General features: G+C 45.8%; 1 protein-coding gene across 1 annotated transcript in view; it reads left to right on the forward strand.

The window, feature by feature from the left end:
• The window catches only part of LOC309555844 (complement C3-like), a 362,933-nt gene that overhangs the window by 74,794 nt on the left and 266,869 nt on the right, over nt 1-21,270 (forward strand). The window contains exon 9 of the mRNA XM_082258010.1: nt 20,710-20,827. Coding sequence (XP_082114136.1) covers nt 20,710-20,827 — 118 coding nt within the window. The remainder of the gene's footprint in view (nt 1-20,709; nt 20,828-21,270) is intronic.

The raw sequence follows: 21,270 nt of genomic DNA on the forward strand, positions 1-21,270 counted from the left end.
CTTTTTTTGGCAGGGGTGTTTTTGCCTGGGAAAAAAAAATAAACTAGAACTCATGAGTTTTTCAGCTGTAAAAACGCTCTTACTGTGAAAAAAGCTGAAAAACACTGAAAAACACAACTATTCTGCATTTATCAGCGTTTTTTGAGCCATAAGCTTTTTTGGGAGTATAGTTTTGCTGAACAACACTACTGCAAAAAAGCTGCAAAGTTCACTCTAATGCTACAGCTTTGTACAGCTAACACTAGTGGCGTTTTTATTACGTCCAGTGTGCATGGGGCTTAAAACTGAAGTCCATGCAAATCGCTAAATGCACATATAGATTACATTGATTGTAGCTATAAGCCAGGGCCCGCCAATAAGGCAGTAGAGCTTGCCCTCCTGTATGGGTTGTGGGCCCCATCAATTCAACAGGGGACCTGGGCACCTGACAAGTAGGAAGACTGGCTCTACTGCCTTATGGGTGGCCCTGTTTGTACACATGAGTAGTGTGCAGTGCTGGCAAACCCTGAAACCAACCCCCTGTCTTTCAGCTGTTGCAGGGGGAGCCACGAGAAGGTTGATTGCAGTATTTGGGCTCCCCACCGCTTCGATCAATCCCCCTACCTACTCATTCACATGGGTTCTTTGGGCTGTACAGCTTGAATGAGCAGTTTGTTTGTGCGGCTGGAACCATCTGTTATTCTATGGGGACACAGTGGCTGTATGAACACAGCCACAGGTCCTAATCTGACAGTAGGTGCAGGTCAGTGGCCTGAATGAAAACTGCCCGTGGTTTGGGCTGTACACTCGCATCCACACACCTGTCAAATTAGGACCTGCCGCTTCATACAGCTGCTGCATTCCTATATCGCAACATAGGTTGCCTACACACACACACACACAAAAAAAATTCTAACTGTACAGGCCACAACACCCATGTGATTGAGCCCCAAGACCACTCTTTCACACACATAGCTTTATTTATTAACTCAATATAGTTTTATATTTTATATTTAGCAGGAATTTTGTACATTATGTTTTGTGTCCACTAATAATGATTTTGGTGTATTTTAAATGAAAATATTGTTTTGATATTTTTGAGTGGGGTGGAGAGGGGCTTGTCAGGTAAGATATAAAACTGCTGTAATAGCAGCCCTGCTGGCTGGATCATTGGGTGAAAATAAAGGAAAGAATTCCTAAAAAAAAAAATGAAAGCAGCCACAAAATCTAAAGATTGGTAAAATGCAATATCTTACATTTTTGTTTTTGGGTTTGACATCACTACTGCATGAGCTTTTTTTGCTGTGTTTGTCATGCATAGGGCAGCCCACTGGAATGAATGGGCTGCCCAACATGTAAAGCATGACAACATACCAAAACAAGCATGACACCTGTTGATGTGGGCTTATAGTAACTGTATTTATTTTCTTTGTAACATACAAAATAAATTTAGGTAGCTGTTGTATTGGATCTTAATGTACACTTGATGCGCTAGTAAGTGCACTTTTGGATATTAATATACGCCAAGCACAATGAATCCAGTTGTGCTAAAAAGCACAGTTCTCAGCTCTTTTGTATAGGGTAATGGAGCGTGCTCAGCAGTACCCAATAATACAGACACACAGGCTGTTATCACATTGGATGCTCAATAGAATGTCCTGCCTAAAGCATTGTGCTCTGTTTATTTATGGGACAGCACAGGGATAACAGCAGGAAGTGATGGCTATACATCAGGCAATCAGTTCCAATTGTACAGTCACATGACATGTTACGCACATAGAAATTGAATCATACATTCAAATATACAATAGAAAGGGGGAGTACACGATCGTGAAGGAGCAGAACAGTGTGCATGGCTTCCTGCGGTTGGTGCGTGGAAATCCTTGCACCTCAGTTAACAATGAAACCCACGTGTAGTGGAATTCGCGTCTAACACTACGCAATGAAACCAGCGTGTAAAACCGTGAACGCTGCTCTGATCAAACTCGTGCATGCACTCCCGCCGCTAGTACTAGTGTGAATCCCATTCAGCAAGGCTCAGAGAACAATGCCTAATAGGATTATACTGCTGTTCCCTTAGATGTGAGGCTATCTGCAGGGAAAGAGCCATGCTGTTTCCACTAGGGTGATCAGGCACAGTAGAAAGACATGAGCGTGTATCCCTTCATAAAGGCAGATAGATATCAAAACTATAGATATTGACTTCACAAAACAAACATATCCCTGCTGAGCGAACAAATCTGCACATTATACAGGGGCCCCCACTGGTGGTCATATCCTTGCTGCTTGATCATTGAATTCGGTACCACAATACAGATGGAACTCTACCGGCAAACAGACCCATGCATAGCACATGGAGTGTTCGCCGGTGGAGATGCCTATGTAGAGCGAACGCGTCTACACATCTAAAAGGTTTTCACTGCCAGTAGTCTTTCCTAAATGCTGGTTCACCCATTCACGCTCTAATGAGCGTATTGTAAGCAAGCCGACAACAGGAGCCATAATGACAAGCTAACTGAAAAATGTCCACACTAGTCCTAATAAAATTTCCACAACAGTCCCTCTTTTTTATGCTCCCATGTGTCTCTCACTCATGAATCTTGATCATCTTCTTCGATATAAACAGAACAGCTCTTCTCATACATAAAAACAATCCATTTCAAAAAGTTGAAAAGAAAGAGAACGGAATCAGTGTTGACACGTAGACTTAAAAGAAAATGAATGTTGACACATAGGTTCCGTTCTTTGGGAGGTGACTCAGAGGGAGGACATAAGGTGGTGGATCATATTGATCTCAGCCGGTTTGGAATCATCAGCATTTGGTGCATGGGTTGGAATTCAGGGAGTCTCGTCTCAGCAATAAGGATGCGATCGTCTGCTCGGGCTTTCGATCAGACAATAGGAAAATCTCACCACTGCATATATAAGGAATAGAAACAAAAACAACATAAATATATACTCCTATTTCCTTTAACCAAGATCCAATGGAGAACAAGAAATCCCCAAAACTTCCCAAAGCCTTAAAAGGATTCAAACCTTCACAAGCTATAGCTCTGGCTCTGCCTTGCATGGAAGTAACCTTATCCACATGAGCCCGAACCTTGTCACTGGTATCTGCTATCCAGGTACAACAGTCTTCTCCTATGATTTCACAGAAACCCCCCTTGGAAGCCTTCTTTTCCTGCAGTACAAGGAGTCTTAATTTTTCGTCGTTCCTGAGTAATCTCCTTTACTGCTTCAACGGTCTCATTGAACATCTCATCCACAATGGACGAGAAATTTTTCAGTTCCTTCATAAGTTCAATCCCCCAGCCGGCTTAAGCTGGGAAACATGCCCAGGCCTGGTCGCGGTTGGAGAACAGTTCCCTGCTAGCTCTCCCTGATGTCCTTGCTTTCCTTCACACCAGCAGATCCTCACGATTGGCTGCAATGTAGGATGCCGTTACAATCTTTACTAAAGCACAGAAACCTCTCGCATTAGGGGGGATTACCTTATAAGTGGCAGAACCACATAAGAAATAATAAGGACCTGTCAGAACCGTATGGAAAGAATTTCTCTGAAGGTCACAGGCACTAAGCAGTAATATAATAGACTGGGGGATTGCTCCCTCAGTCTGAACATCACACCCTTCCTTCCAGCAGATATAATCTGGTCTATTGGTGTCATTAAAGAGACAAGGGGTTTCATTGGTAAGATTGACTGTTATACCTTTCTCGCAAGTGGTAGATCCTACAAATCTATTCCCTTTGCCAAAACTAAGGTTGAAGCACATCTGTGGACTACCTAGTTGTCCCAATACCCATACTGCATTAGGATGGGAAGAGCAGGAGCCAGAGCTAACATTAAAACTATAACTGATGTTACCCTCTAGGAATGTGTCATTTAGTTCTGAAGACAAGTGTCTCCTGGTCGTCTTTGCAAGTTTCTTATATTTCTTCATACCAATACAAACGTCGTATATACAGTAGCATGAACTGCTGCCATTGCTGGGGTGTAATGGCTCAGGTGGGGATTTAAAGCAAACCCAGCAATAGGTCCTGTTCGCCATCTTAGCTAGTTGGAGATGCATTTTAAACAATCGGTTGGGATGCTTTTCATCCTTACCCTCGCTAAAATACACAAAGCTAAGAATATAAACAAAACCAATACTTCTCATTCTTTGATGTAATTGAGCAGCCTTTTGCAGTGGCTGGCATGCACCCAGTTGTCGCGTCCCTCAAGCTTTAAGGAAGTCGGCGTTGTCAGTTGAACCTGGAATGGCCCAGTGTATCTCAGTTCTAGTTCCGTCCTTTGATGTTTCCTCACAACGACCCAGTCACCTGGTTGAATAAAATGCAAAAAGAGGAGTAGGTGTAAAGATTATCAAATAAAAACCCACTCACCCAGCGCTAAAACCAATATGCAATTTCTCTTTTGTACCTCTACAAGAGAGAAAAATAGCTACTGCTATTAATACAGAATATATGAAAAAATAGGTGTAACCCGAAATAATAATACCACATATATATATATATAGATGTGCGTATATATATGACCAAGATTACACTAGCAGCGCTGATAAATTGTATGTAAATACACAAATCGCATACGAAAAAAAGGTCAAAGTACATTAAATCATGCGAGCAAAAAAGGAAGAATGCAGTCCTTGGTGTAGATACTGATAGAAAAGTGATGACACCAATTCTATTAAAGAATCTTCATGCAGACACTCCAAAAGGAAATTCTGATATTCCAATGATCTTCCACCACATTCATATATGTGACGTATAGGTTGCCTCCACCTCACCGCTGTGCACACCCCATGGTAGTAGACACTTACCAGAGGCAGCCTGTTTATGCTCCTGAATATCCAGCTGTAGAGGTAACAGCTTCCTCAAAGCATCAGAATTCACCAGAGTGGCAAAACTCCTCTCATCAATAAAAAGAAGGATCCAAGAGACTCAAACTCAGCATTCCCAGGGGTACATGAAATCATAACAAAGTACTCATAGCGTAATCCTGTATGTGTATAATTTATTGCAATTCTCCCCTAAACCCTTCATACAATGCACTCACATGAAAAAATATAAGTAAAACATATTGTCAAATAGGATGTTAGGTTAAACCTGTGTCCGGTAGTCACTCCCCGTTCTCGTAAGCTAGCCGACTAGTACCTGGGTCTCTTGGATCCTTCTTTTTATTGATGAGAGGAGTTTTGCCACTCTGGTGAATTCTGATGCTTTGATGAAGCTGTTACCTCTACAGCTGGATATTCAGGCGTATAAACAGGCTGCCTCTGGTAAGTGTCTACTACCATGGGGTGTGCACAGCGGTGAGGTGGAGGCCACCTATACGTCACATATATGAATGTGGTGGAAGATCATTGGAATATCAGAATTGGTGTCATCACTTTTCTATCAGTATCTGCACCAAGGACTGCATTCTTCCTTTTTTGCTCGCATGATTTAATGTACTTTGACCTTTTTTTCGAATGCGTTTTGTGTATTTACATACGATTTATCAGTGCTGCTAGTGTAATATTGGTCATATATATACGCACATCTACATATATATGTGGTATTCTTGATTGAATAGAATGTACACCAATTATCGTGTCAGGGTCCGGGAGATACTCCCAAACCCTATGATGGACCTTTTGGAGCTCCCTTTGCAGGGACTGTACATACCCCATCAGCTGAGAATGTAAAGATGACAGCTGCTGAGGAAAGTACAATCCAGTCTTTGGTTGACTCCCAAACAAAACCTCGTAGGGTGATAACCCCTTGGGGCTGTCTGGGGGCATTCCTGATGGAGTAAAGAGCTATGGGGAGACATTCAAGCCATGGTTTTCCAGTATCAGCCATGGTTTTTGAGATTCTGTTTTTAATGATCCCAATGTTCTTAATGTTCAACCTTACCGCTACTTTGGGGATGATAAGGGGTATGTAATCCCTGGTTGATGTGAAGAGCCTTACATACCTCTGCAAAGATCTGACCAGTGAAGTGGGAGCCACGATCCGACTCGATCATTTCAGGTAGACCCCAGCGACACACTATCTCAGACACGATCTTTTTCCCAGTGTTGGTGGCATTGGCTTTGCTAACAGGCCATGCCTCCGGCCAACCAGAAAACATATCCACATAGACCAAAGCATGATCATGTGGCCCACTCTTTGGCAAGGTAATGTAATCTATCTGTATGCGCTGAAAGCGATATTCCAGTTTGGACAAATACCGTTTCAGTACTGCCACCGTCTTACCTGAGTTGTGCGTGCAAAAACCAGGCAGGCAGCGGTAAAGTTAGCGGCTACGGTAGTGAATCCTGGGGCAATCCAATGTTCCTCCACCTGTGCACACATAACCATTTTTGACTGATGACCTGGATAATGAGCCGAATGACTCACATTAGGAAAGGTGAACTTGGTAAACACAATTTACATGTCATCTGGACCTGTGTAGCCCCCAAAGCCGACCATTTCCTCTTTTTTCTGCATTTCCGCCTTTGACTGCAGTTTCTTAAACTCTACTAGAGACACATCAGAGGGGATGGCATTCCCATAGGCCTTCATAGTCTTCTCAGTAGTATGGGCCTTCACTTTCAGAATGGCTATTTCGTGTGGCAGACAGAAGGCCATGAACAGCCTATAAATCAACTCTGCATTTTTCCCCGGCTTCCCTGAACTAGTCAAGAACCCTGTTGCCTTCCAGATAGGACCAAAATCATGTGCCACCCTAAAACCATACTTCGAGTCTGTATAGATTTTGATTCTCTGATCTTTATGGATCTTGCATGCCCTTGCTAATGCCTACAGCTCAGCTTCTTGTGCAGATCTTTTGGAACTCAATGAACCCTTCTCCACAACTTCACTGGTTGTAGTCTCTGCATAACCTGTGTGTGGCTTACCATCCGGGTTGAAATAACCGGCAAAATCGACATTCCAGAGATAAGACTATAATCCTTCCACTTTATAAAACTCTGGTCCGACCGCATCTGGAGTATTCTGTCCAGTTCTGGTCACCAGTCCTCAGAAGGGATGTGTTGGAGCTGGAGAGGGTCCAGAGAAGGGCAACTAAACTAATTAGGGGATTGGAGGACCTTGATTATGAGGAGCGTCTGCAATCGCTTGATTTATTCTCCCTGGAGAAGAGACGCCTGTGGGGGGATATGATAGCAATTTTTAAATATCTCAATGGGGATCTAGGCTTAGAAAAAAAGCTGTTCAGTCGCAGGGATTACATGAGGACTCGGGGGCATACAATGCGATTAGAGGAGAAGCGTTTTAACCTCAGGCAACGTGGGGGGTTCTTTACTGTTAGGGCTACAAGATTGTGGAATTCTCTACCACAAGAGGTGGTTTCTGCAGGTAGTATGGTGGCTTTCAAAAGACTACTAGACGTACATCTCAAGGATCAGAACATTCAGGGGTATGCGAGATGATTACAGCCACACACACCTACACAGGTTGAACTGGATGGACTATTGTCTTTATTCGACCTCACCTACTATGTAACTATGTAACTATGTAACATCTGCTACAGGTGCTGCTCTTCAACATCTCATCTCGCCAAGGACTGTAATGTCAGTTTAAAATGCACAGAATGTGACAGCTCAGATCACAACACAGGTTTGCATCCCGGGCAAGCTCCATGGACTTTACAACACACCCTCAGCACTAGTGAGCACGGCGGGGAAGAAGAGCGCACCACTACAGCTACACCAGAGATCACTTCACAATGTACAGAGGTCTGCAAAGGAGTCATAGGTGGTAGGTCCTGCTCCAAAATCTGCCTAATCAGAGTCTACCTAGCAGGCCAAAAAGACAAAGCTATTAAGCTTTACACAATACTGGATGACCAAAGTAACAGGTCATTAGCCAGCTCAACCTTCTTTCACATCTTCGGCATTAAAGGCCCCGGCATTCCCTACTCCTTAAAAACTTGTGCAGGAATAGTGGAGATGTCCGGGAGGAGAGCATCAGGCTACCAAGTCGAGTCCATCGATGGACAATCATGCTGGTCTTTGCCAACCCTTATCGAATGCAACCAGATCTCTGATCATAGATCCGAAATTCCTACACCAGATGTAGCTGCTTATCACCCACACTTGAAATGCATAGCGCATCTGATACCTGGAACTTGATCTTCAGGCTCAGATTATCCTACTCCTCAGGAGAGATATCTTACAAGCCCACAAATCAAGAGCCTAAATTATTGGTCCCAAAAACGCCCCTTATGCTCAGAGGTTAGACCTTGGATGGGTCATCATAGGAGATGTCTGTCTAGGAAGTGTACACAAACCTAACTCCATTAGCAGCATGCTCACAAATACCCTAGAGAATGGGCGTCCCTCTCTTTTCCAGCCATGCCAAAACCATTTCCTTGTTAAGGAATCAGCCTACACCACCCACTCTTCTTGTCCCTTCACAAGCCCCACTAGTGACGACTTTGCCTGTGACAGTGACTGAGACCATTTAGGGTGCACAGTATTTCGAAGAACTAAAGACGACAATCGTGTGGCAATGTCTATCGAGGACAAACTCTTCTTAGAAATAATGGAGCAAGGACTAGTCAAAGATAGTATAAACAGCTGGGTCGCACCTCTTCCCTTCAGGCCACAGAGACAATGCTTACCCAATAACAGAGATCAAGTGCTACAATGTTTCACTTCCCTTAGATGTAATTTACAAATAAAGCCAGAAATGAGAGAACATTTCTTTTCTTTCATGGGGAAGATCTTTGAGAACGGTCACACCGAGATAGCTCCTACCCCTAAAGACTCTGAAGAGTGTTGGTACCTCCCTATATTCAGGGTGTACCATCCTAAAAAGCCAGGTCAAATCAGACTAGTGTTTGACTCTAATGCCAAATTCAAGGGTATCTCCTTAAATGATGTCCTTTTGACAGGCCCAGACCTCAACAACAAACTGCTGGGAGTGCTCTTACGCTTCCACAAAGATTCTATTGCCTTCATAGCTGACATCCAACATATGTTCCATGCTTCCTGGTCAGAGAGGAAGACTGACACTTCCTAAAGTTCCTTTGGTTCGGAGACTATGACCCTTCCAAAGACATCTCAGAGTATCTCATGAGGGTACACATCTTTGGCAATAGCCCTTCACCTGCAGTCGCTATCTACGGACTCAGACATTCCGCCCAAGAAAGTGAACTTGAGTATGGCTCAGATGCAAGACAATTCGTAGAGAAAGACTTTTATGTAGATGACTGTTTAAAATCCTTACCTTCCAGCGAGTCTGCAATCTGTCTTCTTAAAAGAGCACAGGAAATGCTTGCTTGTTCTAATCTCAGGCTTCACAAGATTGCTTCCAACAGCAAAGAGGTAATGAAAGCTTTCCCCACTCAAGACCATTTTAATGATCTAAAGGACTTAGATCTAGGTACAGACTCTTTACCTGTACGGCGCAGTCTAGGTCTAATTTGGGACTTGAAATATAATTCCTTTACCTTCCAAATAAATGGAAAAGAAAGGCTCTTCACTCGCAGAGGTGTCTTGTCCACAATCAATAGCCTATATGATTCATTGAGATTTGTGGCACCTGTTACAATTCAAGGTAAAGCCCTACTTAGAGACTTGATTCGTGAAACATTGAACTGGGATGCCCCACTACCCCTTGATAAGATAAACTCTTGGGTAGAGTGGAGGAACTCTCTATCAGTCTTATCTGATCTCCATGTTTCACGCCCATATGCTTCCACAAAGACACAGAGCCAAAACCTTTGCATATTCTGTGATGCTTCTATCAAAGCAATAGTTGCCATGGCCTACTTAAGAACTGTCGACACTACAGCACGATGCCACGTTAAATTCGTCATGGGCAAGGCAAAGCTAGCTCCACACCCTGAGCACACTGTACCTAGGCTAGAACTTTGTGCTGCAGTACTAACCGTTGAACTAGCAGAACTAATAACCTCAGAGTTTGGCATTGACCTCAATGACCTCAATTGACCTCAAGGATATCCAGCTCTACACTGACAGCAAGGTAGTGCTAGGCTACATCTGCAATGAGACCAGACTTTCTATTTTTACGTCAAAAACAGAGTGTTGAGGATTAGAAGATCCACTCATCCAACACAATAGCGCTACGTACCTAACGACTATATTCCTGCAGACCATGCTAAAAGAGCTGTTGCTGCATTTAACCGTAAATACACAACATGGTTTACAGGACCTGCATTCTTGTACAATGCAGAACAGACTGTTCCTAAGATTGACATTATTGAACTAGTAGATCCAAACTCAGATACTGACATCCGTCCTGAGATCTCGACATTTCAGACTGCAACTTCAGGCTGCCAGTTTATATCTAACAGATTTACCAGATTCTCAAAATGGAAGGCACTTGCTCGAGCTATTTTTTGTCTTATCCATATAGCTCACTCTTTCAAAGGTGACTCAAACAGCTGTGACCACAAGGGAGGGCATCATTGTCAAAGGATCAGTTCAGCATTAGAGCTCCAGCAGTCTCAGGATCTTATCATCCGCACTGTACAGCATGAAGCCTACGCTAAGGAGATTGACTGTTTCCTTACACAGAAAACTGGAGTGATCAGTGCTCCCCATGGGAATTTCACCACTAAAGACTTATACTTGCGCCAGTGGAGACAAGTACAAAGCCTGGCAAATACCTTCTGGGACAGGTGGAAGAAGAAATATCTCTCTACTTTACAGCCATGTACTAAATGGCAAGACAACAAACCCAACCTGAAAGGAGGAGACCTTGTTCTTGTTAATCACCAACACCTTTCCAAGTGAGGATGGACAGGTCAGAAAAGTGGAAGACAAGATTCATATAAACAAGGAGACAAAGTTGTTCCACAGACCAGTTTCTTAACTAATTTTGTTGTTGTCATCTGAGGAATAAATAAGGGCATGTGACGATACCAGACGGGGAGTGTCATGCCTTCAGACTATAAGGGAAAAAAAAAAATATCCTTTGGACTTGCAATACCAACATTGTCCACAAGATGCCACTCTAACAAAGACTACTGATGGACAGTATTCTATGGTATTACACATTTCCTGTTATACCATTTGTAACTAGTTCCACCTCCTACTGCAAGTTCTTCTCACATTCTCCATTAGGACACACCGCATGGAAGTCAGCTAAGCCTGCACCACATGTTTCTGAGGAAATCCTTTTCCTTCTGAGGCAGCATTGCTAGTATGCTTAAAGAATGTTAACTGTATATACAGTGGACATTTGTTTATGTTCATGTACTTATTATATGTTCATTTATCTGTTTATTTCTAGTTTCACCTTATCCGTGTACATCCTATTCTTATATGACCATCATCTGTGCATTGTAATATAGATCCGAAGATACAGACAGTCTGGTTATTTTAGGATTTAATGTTTAAACTGTACGTTGAGCTACATACACGCTAGGGGCAAACATGTAGCGAGAACAGAACACTAGCCATTCCTACAACCGGAGTTTCTGGATCATCGGGTATGAATTGTCACTTACCCCGTGGACCAGCTCATTCCTCCGGGCAATTGTGTCTTATATGGCCTGTCTTTCCACATCCATAGCAAACCTGTGATTTTCTTGCGTTGGGTGTTCTCTCTAAACCCTTGACTTGTTCGCTTGCCTGTTCGCTCTGGGTAAGGTGCTTGAGAAATAAAAACCTTAGATGTCTTATCCTGCTTCTTCTGAAACACCTCTCTCTCTATAGCGGAAAGAGTGAATAGGATGGGGGGCATAGACATCTCATTGAATTCGGGCCTGGCTAATAATAACCGGTCTCGAATTTTCGTATGGATCCCTTCTAAAAACTTAGCTCTTAGCATGAGATGAATGGCAGTGGGCCTCCCACCTTCGGATGGTACATCGGGACCAACTTCCAAGTCTGCGTATAAAGCAGCTTGTTTCAGGCGATGCCAGAAACAAGCGCATTCCTCCCCAGGGTTCTGGCTCAGTTCTATACATCTGTGGTGGAGGTTGCCCCATACAGGTCTGGAAGCTTTCCAGGAGGGCCTTACAAAATTCCTTCCCCCCAGATGTTGTCTGTTCATAAGTAGTGATAAAACAATGAGACATGACAACATCCACAATTTTATCTCCTATCTTAGCTCTTAGAATCTGGGCAAAATTCGTTCCGCTCATGCCATAACTGAATTGGTTCTGACCAAAAATTATTGCTAACCCCGTGGATTCGTTCTATAGTCAGGCAGTTCGGCCAGGATGTTCCTGATTTCTGAGGATGTAAAAGGAACATGCCACACTACCCTTTCTCCCTGTGTCCTTTCTCCATTTGCATTGGGAGAACCCTCATATTGTTGCACCCAGACTGGATAAGTACCAGGGCCGGGAGCAGGTGTATACTGTGGGGGTGGTTTCACTGGTGGTCTAACATGAACAGTCTCACCCACAGCTGTTTGACACAAGATCCCCCAGAGAAAGATATAGTGTAGGGACGGCAGAATCAATGTTCCTTAGTGCTCCTATGCAATCCATACGGTTTTTGTTTCTAGTCAAAATTCCCCTTGACTCACACAACTTTTGTAAATCCCTGTTTAAAAAGAGCTCATAGTTAGCAGAAGAGTGGGAAGGAGAGGCTTCAGGTGTTACAGGTGGTCACTGAGGGAGAGAGACAGTGTGAGGAGATGAATTATTAGTAGAATCAATGTTTGTGCTGTTAGATTAAGAAGCTGGAGAAATAGGGAGTAGCGATAGTGGAATCATCAATAATAGGAGATTCAGGAGATACAGTGATAGTTACAGTATTAGCTGATCTGGCTTGTCTCAGCAGAGTTAGCACACAGAGAGCTTCCTCCACTTCCCTTACCAGATCACCAGACTCGGCTATCCCCTTGGGCCAAGTATACATGATGCGGTTCTTCCGGATTGAAACTGCCTTCTATACACCTTGCTGATTTACAATCATAGACCTTTGAAGCCACAATTGCGCTATATCCAACATCTTTGCTGCCTGGAGCCTGGTTATAAACTTGGTTAGGAGTTTCTACCATCTCCAGGTATCTGTCACGGAACCATGAACCAGACGTACAACAACAGATAAGTGAAAATAAGACAGCTTTATTGAAAAACAAGCTATAAAGCAAAAGTCCAAACGGATGGCGAAACCGATGCAGAGTCTTTGCGAAGCCAGGGGTCAGGAACCAGCAGGGTAGTCAGACGAAGCCAGGATCAGGAACCAACAGGGTAGTCAGACGAAGCCAGGATCAGGAACCAACAGGGTAGTCAGACGAAGCCAGGAACAGGAACCAGAAGTAGCAGCAGTCTTAGTAGCATGTGAACACAGGAGGACCAAGCAGGGAACTGAAGCCACAGACCTCCTATATATATGAGCTAGGCATCCAGCTCCTCCCAGTGGTAAGGAGGAGCCGCAGGGTGGGAGGCTACAAGAAACCCAGAAACCAAGATGGCCGCCAGCACATGTCAAACGAAGGAGAACAGCAAGAAGGTAAGACCATGACAGTACCTCCCCCTCAAGGGCCCCTCCTCCGCGGAGTAAAGAACGGTTTCTGAGGGAAGCGTGCGTGGAAGGCTCGGAGCAAGGCAGGAGCATGGACATCTGCGGAGGGAACCCAGGAACGCTCCTCTGGACCATAACCACGCCAATGAACCAAAAACTGCACCCGACCGCGGACCAGGCGTGAGTCCAGGATATTGCTCACCTCATACTCCTCACGATTGCCCACTCGGACCGGACGAGGCCGAGGAACCGAGGAAGTGAAACGATTACACACCAGAGGCTTCAACAGGGAGACATGAAACACGTTGGAGATCCGCATGCCAGGAGGAAGCGCAAGGGCATAGGCTACCGGGTTTACCCTGCGAAGCACTCGGAAGGGACCAACAAAGCGAGGCGCCAGCTTGGGAGTGGGCACTCGAAGGTTGAGGTTGCGGGTGGACAACCATACACGGTCTCCGGCCTGGTAGGAAGGAGCAGGCGCTCGTCTGCGATCAGCCTGGAGTCTCTGGCGCTGCGCAGAGACCTCAAGGGACTTCTGGATCTGTACCCAAGAAGCACGTAGGACAGAAAGGTGATCCTCCACAGCCGGAATATCCTGGGGAGAGAATACCTCCGGTAACACGGCAGGTTGGAACCCATAGTTGGCCATGAAGGGAGACGTCCCAGAGGAAGAGTTCACCGCCGTGTTCCTGGCAAACTCAGCCCAAGGCAGGAGGTCAACCCAATTGTCTTGGTGATCGGAGACATAGCAACGAAGGAATTGCTCCAAGGCCTGATTGGATCGTTCTGCGGCCCCATTGGACTGAGGGTGGTAGGCCGAGGAGAAGGAGAGATGAATCCCCAACTGGGAGCAAAAGGCGCGCCAGAACCTGGACACAAACTGACTCCCCCGATCCGACACAATCTCCTTGGGCAAACCGTGCAACCGGAAGACCTCCCTGGCAAAAATCGTGGCCAACTCCTGTGCAGAGGGTAACTTCTTGAGAGGAACACAGTGACACATTTTGGAAAACCGATCCACAATCATGAGAATGACCGTATGGCCTCGGGATGCAGGGAGGTCCACAATGAAATCCATCCCCAGGTGTGACCATGGGCGCTCCCCGGTGGCTAAGGGTTGCAGAAGGCCCAACGGAAGGTGCCGAGGGGACTTACTCTGGGCACAAACGGAGCATGCCGCTACATATGCGGCGATGTCGGAACGTAGGGAAGGCCACCAGAACAGACGTGAAACAGCCCAGGACAGCTGATTCTTTCCAGGATGCCCCGCGGTCTTGGAGTTATGGTAGGTTCGCAACAACCGAGTGCGCAACTCCTCAGGCACAAAACATCTGCCGTTGGGTCTCCCAGAGGGAGCACCAGATTGAGCCGCCAAAATCTGCTCACCCAGGGGAGAGGTCAGGCTGGTGCGAATGGCAGCCAGGATCTGATTCGGAGGTATGACCGAAGTCGGAATCGACTCCTCCCTGGACAGATCGGAGTACTGCTGTGATAAGGCATCGGCCCTGATGTTCTTGGAACCGGGTAGGTAGGAGACCACGTAATTAAAACGTGACAAGAACAGAGCCCATCTGGCCTGACGTGGTGTCAATCTCTTGGCCTCAGAGAGGTAGGTCAGATTCTTGTGGTCCGTCAGAATGAGGACCGGAACCACCGAACCCTCGAGCAAGTGCCTCCATTCTTTAAGAGCCTGCACGATGGCCAATAACTCCCTGTCACCAATCTGGTAGTTGCACTCCGCGGAAGACAGTTTCCGGGAGTAAAACCCACAAGGAAGCAGAGGACCCTCTGGTGTTCTACGCTGAGACAGAAGGGCGCCTACTCCCGTCTCAGACGCGTCCACCTCGAGGACAAAGGGCAACCCAGGGTTGGGATGCGACAGAATCGGAGCCGACACAAAGGCGGACTTTAGAGCCTCAAAAGCTCGGATGGCCTCGGGCGGCCAGACCTGGGAATTACTGCCCTTCCTGGTCAGATCCGTGAGAGGCTTGGCTAGCATGGAAAAGTCCCTGATGAACTTCCGATAATAATTGGTGAAGCCCAAAAAGCGCTGCAGGGAGCGAAGACCACTGGGCTGGGGCCACTGTAAGACAGCCGAAACCTTCTCAGGATCCATGGAGAACCCCTCAGCGGAAATGATGTAACCTAAGAAGGTTACCTGGGATCGATGAAATTCGCATTTCTCAAGCTTACCGAACAGCTTGTTCTCTCGTAACCGTTGCAACACTCGTTTGACATCCAGAATGTGGGTCTCCATGGACTCAGAATATACCAAGATGTCATCCAGGTAGACCACCACACACTGCTGCAACAGGTCACGGAAAACATTGTTGATGAATTCCTGAAAGACTGCGGGCGCATTGCACAGCCCAAAGGGCATAACCAAGGATTCATAATGACCGGTCCTGGTGTTAAACGCGGTCTTCCACTCATCGCCCGCCTTGATCCTTACGAGGTTATATGCCGCCCTCAGGTCGAGTTTGGTAAAGACTGTGGCCCCTTTAAGGCGATCGAACAGCTCGGAAATCAAGGGTATCGGGTAAGCGTTCTTGATCGTGATGCGATTGAGACCCCTGTAATCGATGCAAGGCCTCAACTCACCGCCCTTCTTTTTCACAAAGAAAAATCCAGCCCCTGCCGGGGACGAGGATTTGCGAATGTGTCCACGTGAAAGCGCCTCCCTCACGTACTCCTCCATGGCCTCATTCTCCGCTACTGACAGTGGATAGACTTTGCCACGAGGAGGAACGGCACCAGATTGTAACTCGATGGCACAATCGTATGGGCGGTGCGGAGGTAGGGCAACCGCGCGCACCTTATCGAATACATCCCGGTACTCCTCGTATTCAGGGGGCAACAGAGAGTCCGAGGAAGTACACAGCAACTTGACAGGCCCATGGATGCAACTAGTCCCACACTGCGGTGACCACGAGAGGATCTCGGCCGATCTCCAATCGAAAATCGGATTATGCTTCTGGAGCCAGGGGTACCCCAAGACCACCGAGTAGTGTGGAGACGAAATAACCTGGAAGCAGACCGACTCTCTGTGAACGGCACCAATGGCTAACCCCACTGGAAGGGTCTCATGAGTCACGTGTGGCGGCAGAAGGGGTCTGCCGTCTATCGCCTCAAGAGCCAGAGGAGAACCTCGAGCCTGCAGAGGAATGGAATTGGCGGCAGCGAACACACTATCAATGAACAAACCACCAGCACCAGAGTCCACCAACGCTTGGGTCGTCACCGAGCCCCCGACCCAGGAAAGGACAACAGTGATCAGTGGTTTGTCAACACGGGAAACCGGGGACGAGGAGACTCCACCCGAGATCTGCCCCCGACAGGATCTCAGGTGCGAGCGTTTCCCTGGACGGTTCGGACATGCCAACCGAAAATGCCCACCGAGACCACAGTACATGCATCGGCCCTCGCGTCTCCGGAGTACCCTCTCCCCCTCGGACAGGCGAGCAAACCCCAGCTGCATGGGTTCACCCCCAGACAAGTCATCCCCAGGAGGCGTGGGAGGAGAGGGAGGCACGGGTGGGACAACAAAGGTAGGCGCCAATCTGTTAGGAGGCCTCCGCAGACTCTCCTTAAAGGAAGGTCTCTCCCTGAGTCTGGTGTCAATCAAAATCAGGAAAGAAATAAGAGACTCGAGCTCCACTGGTAGGTCCTTAGCTGCAACCTCATCCTTCAAGGCATCCGAGAGACCATGAGAGAAAGCAGCGACCAGAGCCTCATTATTCCAGCCCACCTCTGCTGCCAGGGTACGAAACTCAATGGCGTATTCAGCTACGGATCGTGAACCCTGTCTGATGGACATAAGGAGCTTCGCAGCAGAGGCAGCACGAGCCGGCACATCGAATACCTTCCGAAGAGAAGCAACAAAACCGGAAAACTCGGCAACCACCGGATTGTTGTTCTCCCATAAAGGGCTGGCCCAGGCCAAGGCCTTGTCCGAGAGCAGCGAGATTAAGAAGCCCACCTTTGATCTCTCAGTAGGAAAGGCATGTGGCAGCAACTCGAAATAAATGCCCACCTGGTTAAGGAAACCTCGGCACTGAGTTGGCTCTCCCCCAAAGCGCTGTGGAAGGGGGGCAGAACCGGACATACCCCGAAACACCGCGGGCGCAACAACAGGTGTCGGGGTAGACTCTGGCGCAACAACCGGAGCGGCAGTAGGAGCGGACCCAGGAGCGACAACCGACCCATCGGCAACGGGAGCGAAATGAACCGTGCGTTCAAGCAGGGTTTGCAACGCCACGGCGAACTGACCCAACAGGTGATCCTGCTGATCAAGTCTGGCAACCAGCGTGGGTAGTGAGGATGGCCCTGTACCGTCAGAATTCGTGGCCTGTGGTACCGTGCGTTCAAGCAGGGTTTGCAACGCCACGGCGAACCGACCCAACAGGTGATCCTGCTGATCAAGTCTGGCAACCAGCGTGGGTAGCGAGGATGGCCCTGTACCGTCAGAATTCATGGCTTGGTCCTAATGTCACGGAACCATGAACCAGACGTACAACAACAGATAAGTGAAAATAAGACAGCTTTATTGAAAAACAAGCTATAAAGCAAAAGTCCAAACGGATGGCGAAACCGATGCAGAGTCTTTGCGAAGCCAGGGGTCTGGAACCAGCAGGGTAGTCAGACGAAGCCAGGATCAGGAACCAACAGGGTAGTCAGACGAAGCCAGGAACAGGAACCAGAAGTAGCAGCAGTCTTAGTAGCATGTGAACACAGGAGGACCAAGCAGGGAACTGAAGCCACAGACCTCCTATATATATGAGCTAGGCATCCAGCTCCTCCCAGTGGTAAGGAGGAGCCGCAGGGTGGGAGGCTACAAGAAACCCAGAAACCAAGATGGCCGCCAGCACATGTCAAACGAAGGAGAACAGCAAGAAGGTAAGACCATGACAGTATCAAAGGTACCTTCCAAGGGAATGCACCAAGCTGTTCCCTTGGACTATTTGTGCCACTCTTTAGGGGTCTCATAGCCTGAGCCCCAAACCCAGACCTCATGTACTGCAAAGCTGTTTGACAGGGGGAGGCATTATTTTTCCCTCCCTAATATGGACGGCCCATTGCCCATGATGACTCGAATCCGCTTTTAATACAGTGGCCCTGCATCCAGGGGCACCCTTGCACCAACATTTTAGGAGCAGTACTGCCTGGTGACTATTCTCATGGTACTGGCTTGCTTCTGGACTCCGATTATTTTACACGGCCACATACCGGAAAACTAGAAACTACAACCCGGTTTTATGTTTACAGCTATACAGCACCTTAGTGACCACACTGCCTAACTCCGATTATTTTACACGGCCACACATGGGTGGGTTTAGAATCTACTCCTTCACATTGTATGTTAAAACAGATGTGTCGCAATCTCCCATGTTCACTCAGTCTGGCCTAAAGTACACATGTTCGTTTTACCTTACTCCGTGTTGCCAAACAACCCCGAGAGTACCATTAAATTTTCCCCTATACAAACCATTCTAACTTGTATCTATTCCTAGATGTAACAGCAATTATTGGGATGCCAGTTACAGTCTACCCAAAGAATGTACAATGTCTCTACCCAAAACCCAAATTCCAGCACAGAAAGTACTGTCTCCAAAAAATACCCTCAAATAAGCACAAAACTAAAATTATTCTACCCGAAAACTGAATCCAGTTGAAAAAATTGATTAGTTACACACAACACTGAATTCCCCCACCAAAAACAATTGAGTAACACAACAAAAAAAAAAAGAAAAACATAAAACGCTATACAAAAACAAAAATAACTACACCCGACAAACAAAAATTTAATCCAAAATTAATCAGTTCTACCGAAAACTGGAATTCCTACCAAAAACTGCCACAAACCAATATTATTTTCAACCCAGAAACAGGAACAATTTCCAAGCAGGGATGAATCTCAGTCTAACAATAGAATAGTTCTGCCCGGTATACTACTATACAACCAAAATCTACACTGACCGATATTCTATTATTAGGGAACTAACATTGCTCCATACAAAACCCACTTTACAGTAAAACACAGACAAAAACTTTTAACATATATACTGCAGCTCCGTACAAAAAAAAAAACAGAGGACAACAGTATAGGTTTTTCCCCCAATCAATACACTCAGCCCAAATTACAAATATTAAAACACAAAATAAACCGCGTAGTTATACAAAAAGAGAAGCTTCTTTTGCTGAGCGGAGTTTACCTTACACAGAGACAGAGAAAAAGAATCCTGGTCTCAGGGCAACAAAAAATTTCAAAAGCTGAAATAAAGTTTGTCTTACCACACGGCCAGCCTTTTTGTTGTGATGCGCAAATAACTCCTTTGCGCTAATAAGTGCACTTTTGGATATTAATATACGCCGAGCGCAATTAATCCAGTTTTTTGCTAAAAAGCACAGTTCTCAGCTCTTTTGTATAAGGTAAGGGAGTGCACTCAGCAGTACCCAATGAAACAGACACACAGGCTGTTGTCACATTGAATGATCGATAGAATGGCCTGCCTAAAGCATTGAGCTCCGTTTATTTATGGGATAACAGCAGGAAGCGATGGCCATACAACATCAGCCAATCAGTTCCAAATGTACAGTCACATGACATAAGCTACGCACATAGAATTTGAATCATACATTCAAATATACAATAGAAAGGGGAAGTACACGGTCGTGAACGAGCAGAACAGCGTGCAAGGCTTCCCGCCGTTGGTGTGTGGAAATTAACGCTTGGCAGTTAAGAATGAAACCCACGTGTAGCGGAATTCGCGCCTAACACTACACAATGAAACCAGCCTACATAGATCTCTACTGGCAAACAGACCTGTGCATAGCACATAGTGTTCACCGGCAGAGATGTCTATGTAGAGGGAACATGTCTACACATCTATAGGAAGGTTTTCACTGCCAGTAGTCTTTCCTCAATGCCGGTTCCCCCGTACACGCGCTAATGAGCGTATTGCAAGAAAATCGACAACAGAAGGCATAATGACAAGCTAAATAAAACACATCCTAAAAAATTTACACACTAGTCCTAATAAAATTTCCACAACACTGTTGTGCATTTAGACAAGAAATTCTAAATGACTAAATGACAAAAAAAAAAAACCGATGTACTGTATATTCTGTATGTCATATTTATGGTGATGGTAACGGCAATCTTTGTTCATCGCATAACCTTTTATATGACTGGTATTTCTGGTGGTAGTCCAGAACATGAATGATGTTTAGTTATCTTGTTCAATTTGGTTATCTTGTTTGAAAAACTGGGGCAACTCTGATTTGCTTACAGATCATTAAAGGAGAAGGACAAGTAACCCTCACCAGAGACCAACTCTTAGAAGGTGTCAGTGATGAAAAGGAGCTTCTTGGTGTTTCCATATATGTGAATGTGACAGTATTTTCTTCAGGTAAATGTAATTTTCTCTGTTGGTTTTGTACCCCTTACTGATATAGACATAAGATGACTATAATTGAAATCCTTTGATTGCAATAGATTTAGTTAACTATTTAGGCAGTTGATGGGTTAAGCTCCATGCACACTGGGCTTAAAATATTGCTAGTTCCCTAGGCAGAAAAAAATGTTCATGTTGAGCTTTTTTTGCACAGAGTTTAGACGAGTTTAGAAGAATTTTGCGGGGTTATTTTCCCAGAAAGCTGCAATCAGGAGCGCAAACCAGAAGGGTTTTTTTCCTGCCTCTAAACGTTGAGCTCAAAATATGCCTGTTTTTCATCCTTATGTGCATGGACACATAGGATAACATTGAGCTGCTTCTACAGGCAAAACTCCTGTAGTAGCAGGGATTTTTAACCACTTCCTTACTTCCATATGACGTCCAGGGCTTTAATTGGG

This window comes from Pelophylax lessonae (assembly GCF_965119305.1).
Source record: "Pelophylax lessonae genome assembly, chromosome: 1".
Taxonomy (NCBI): Eukaryota; Metazoa; Chordata; class Amphibia; order Anura; family Ranidae; genus Pelophylax; species Pelophylax lessonae.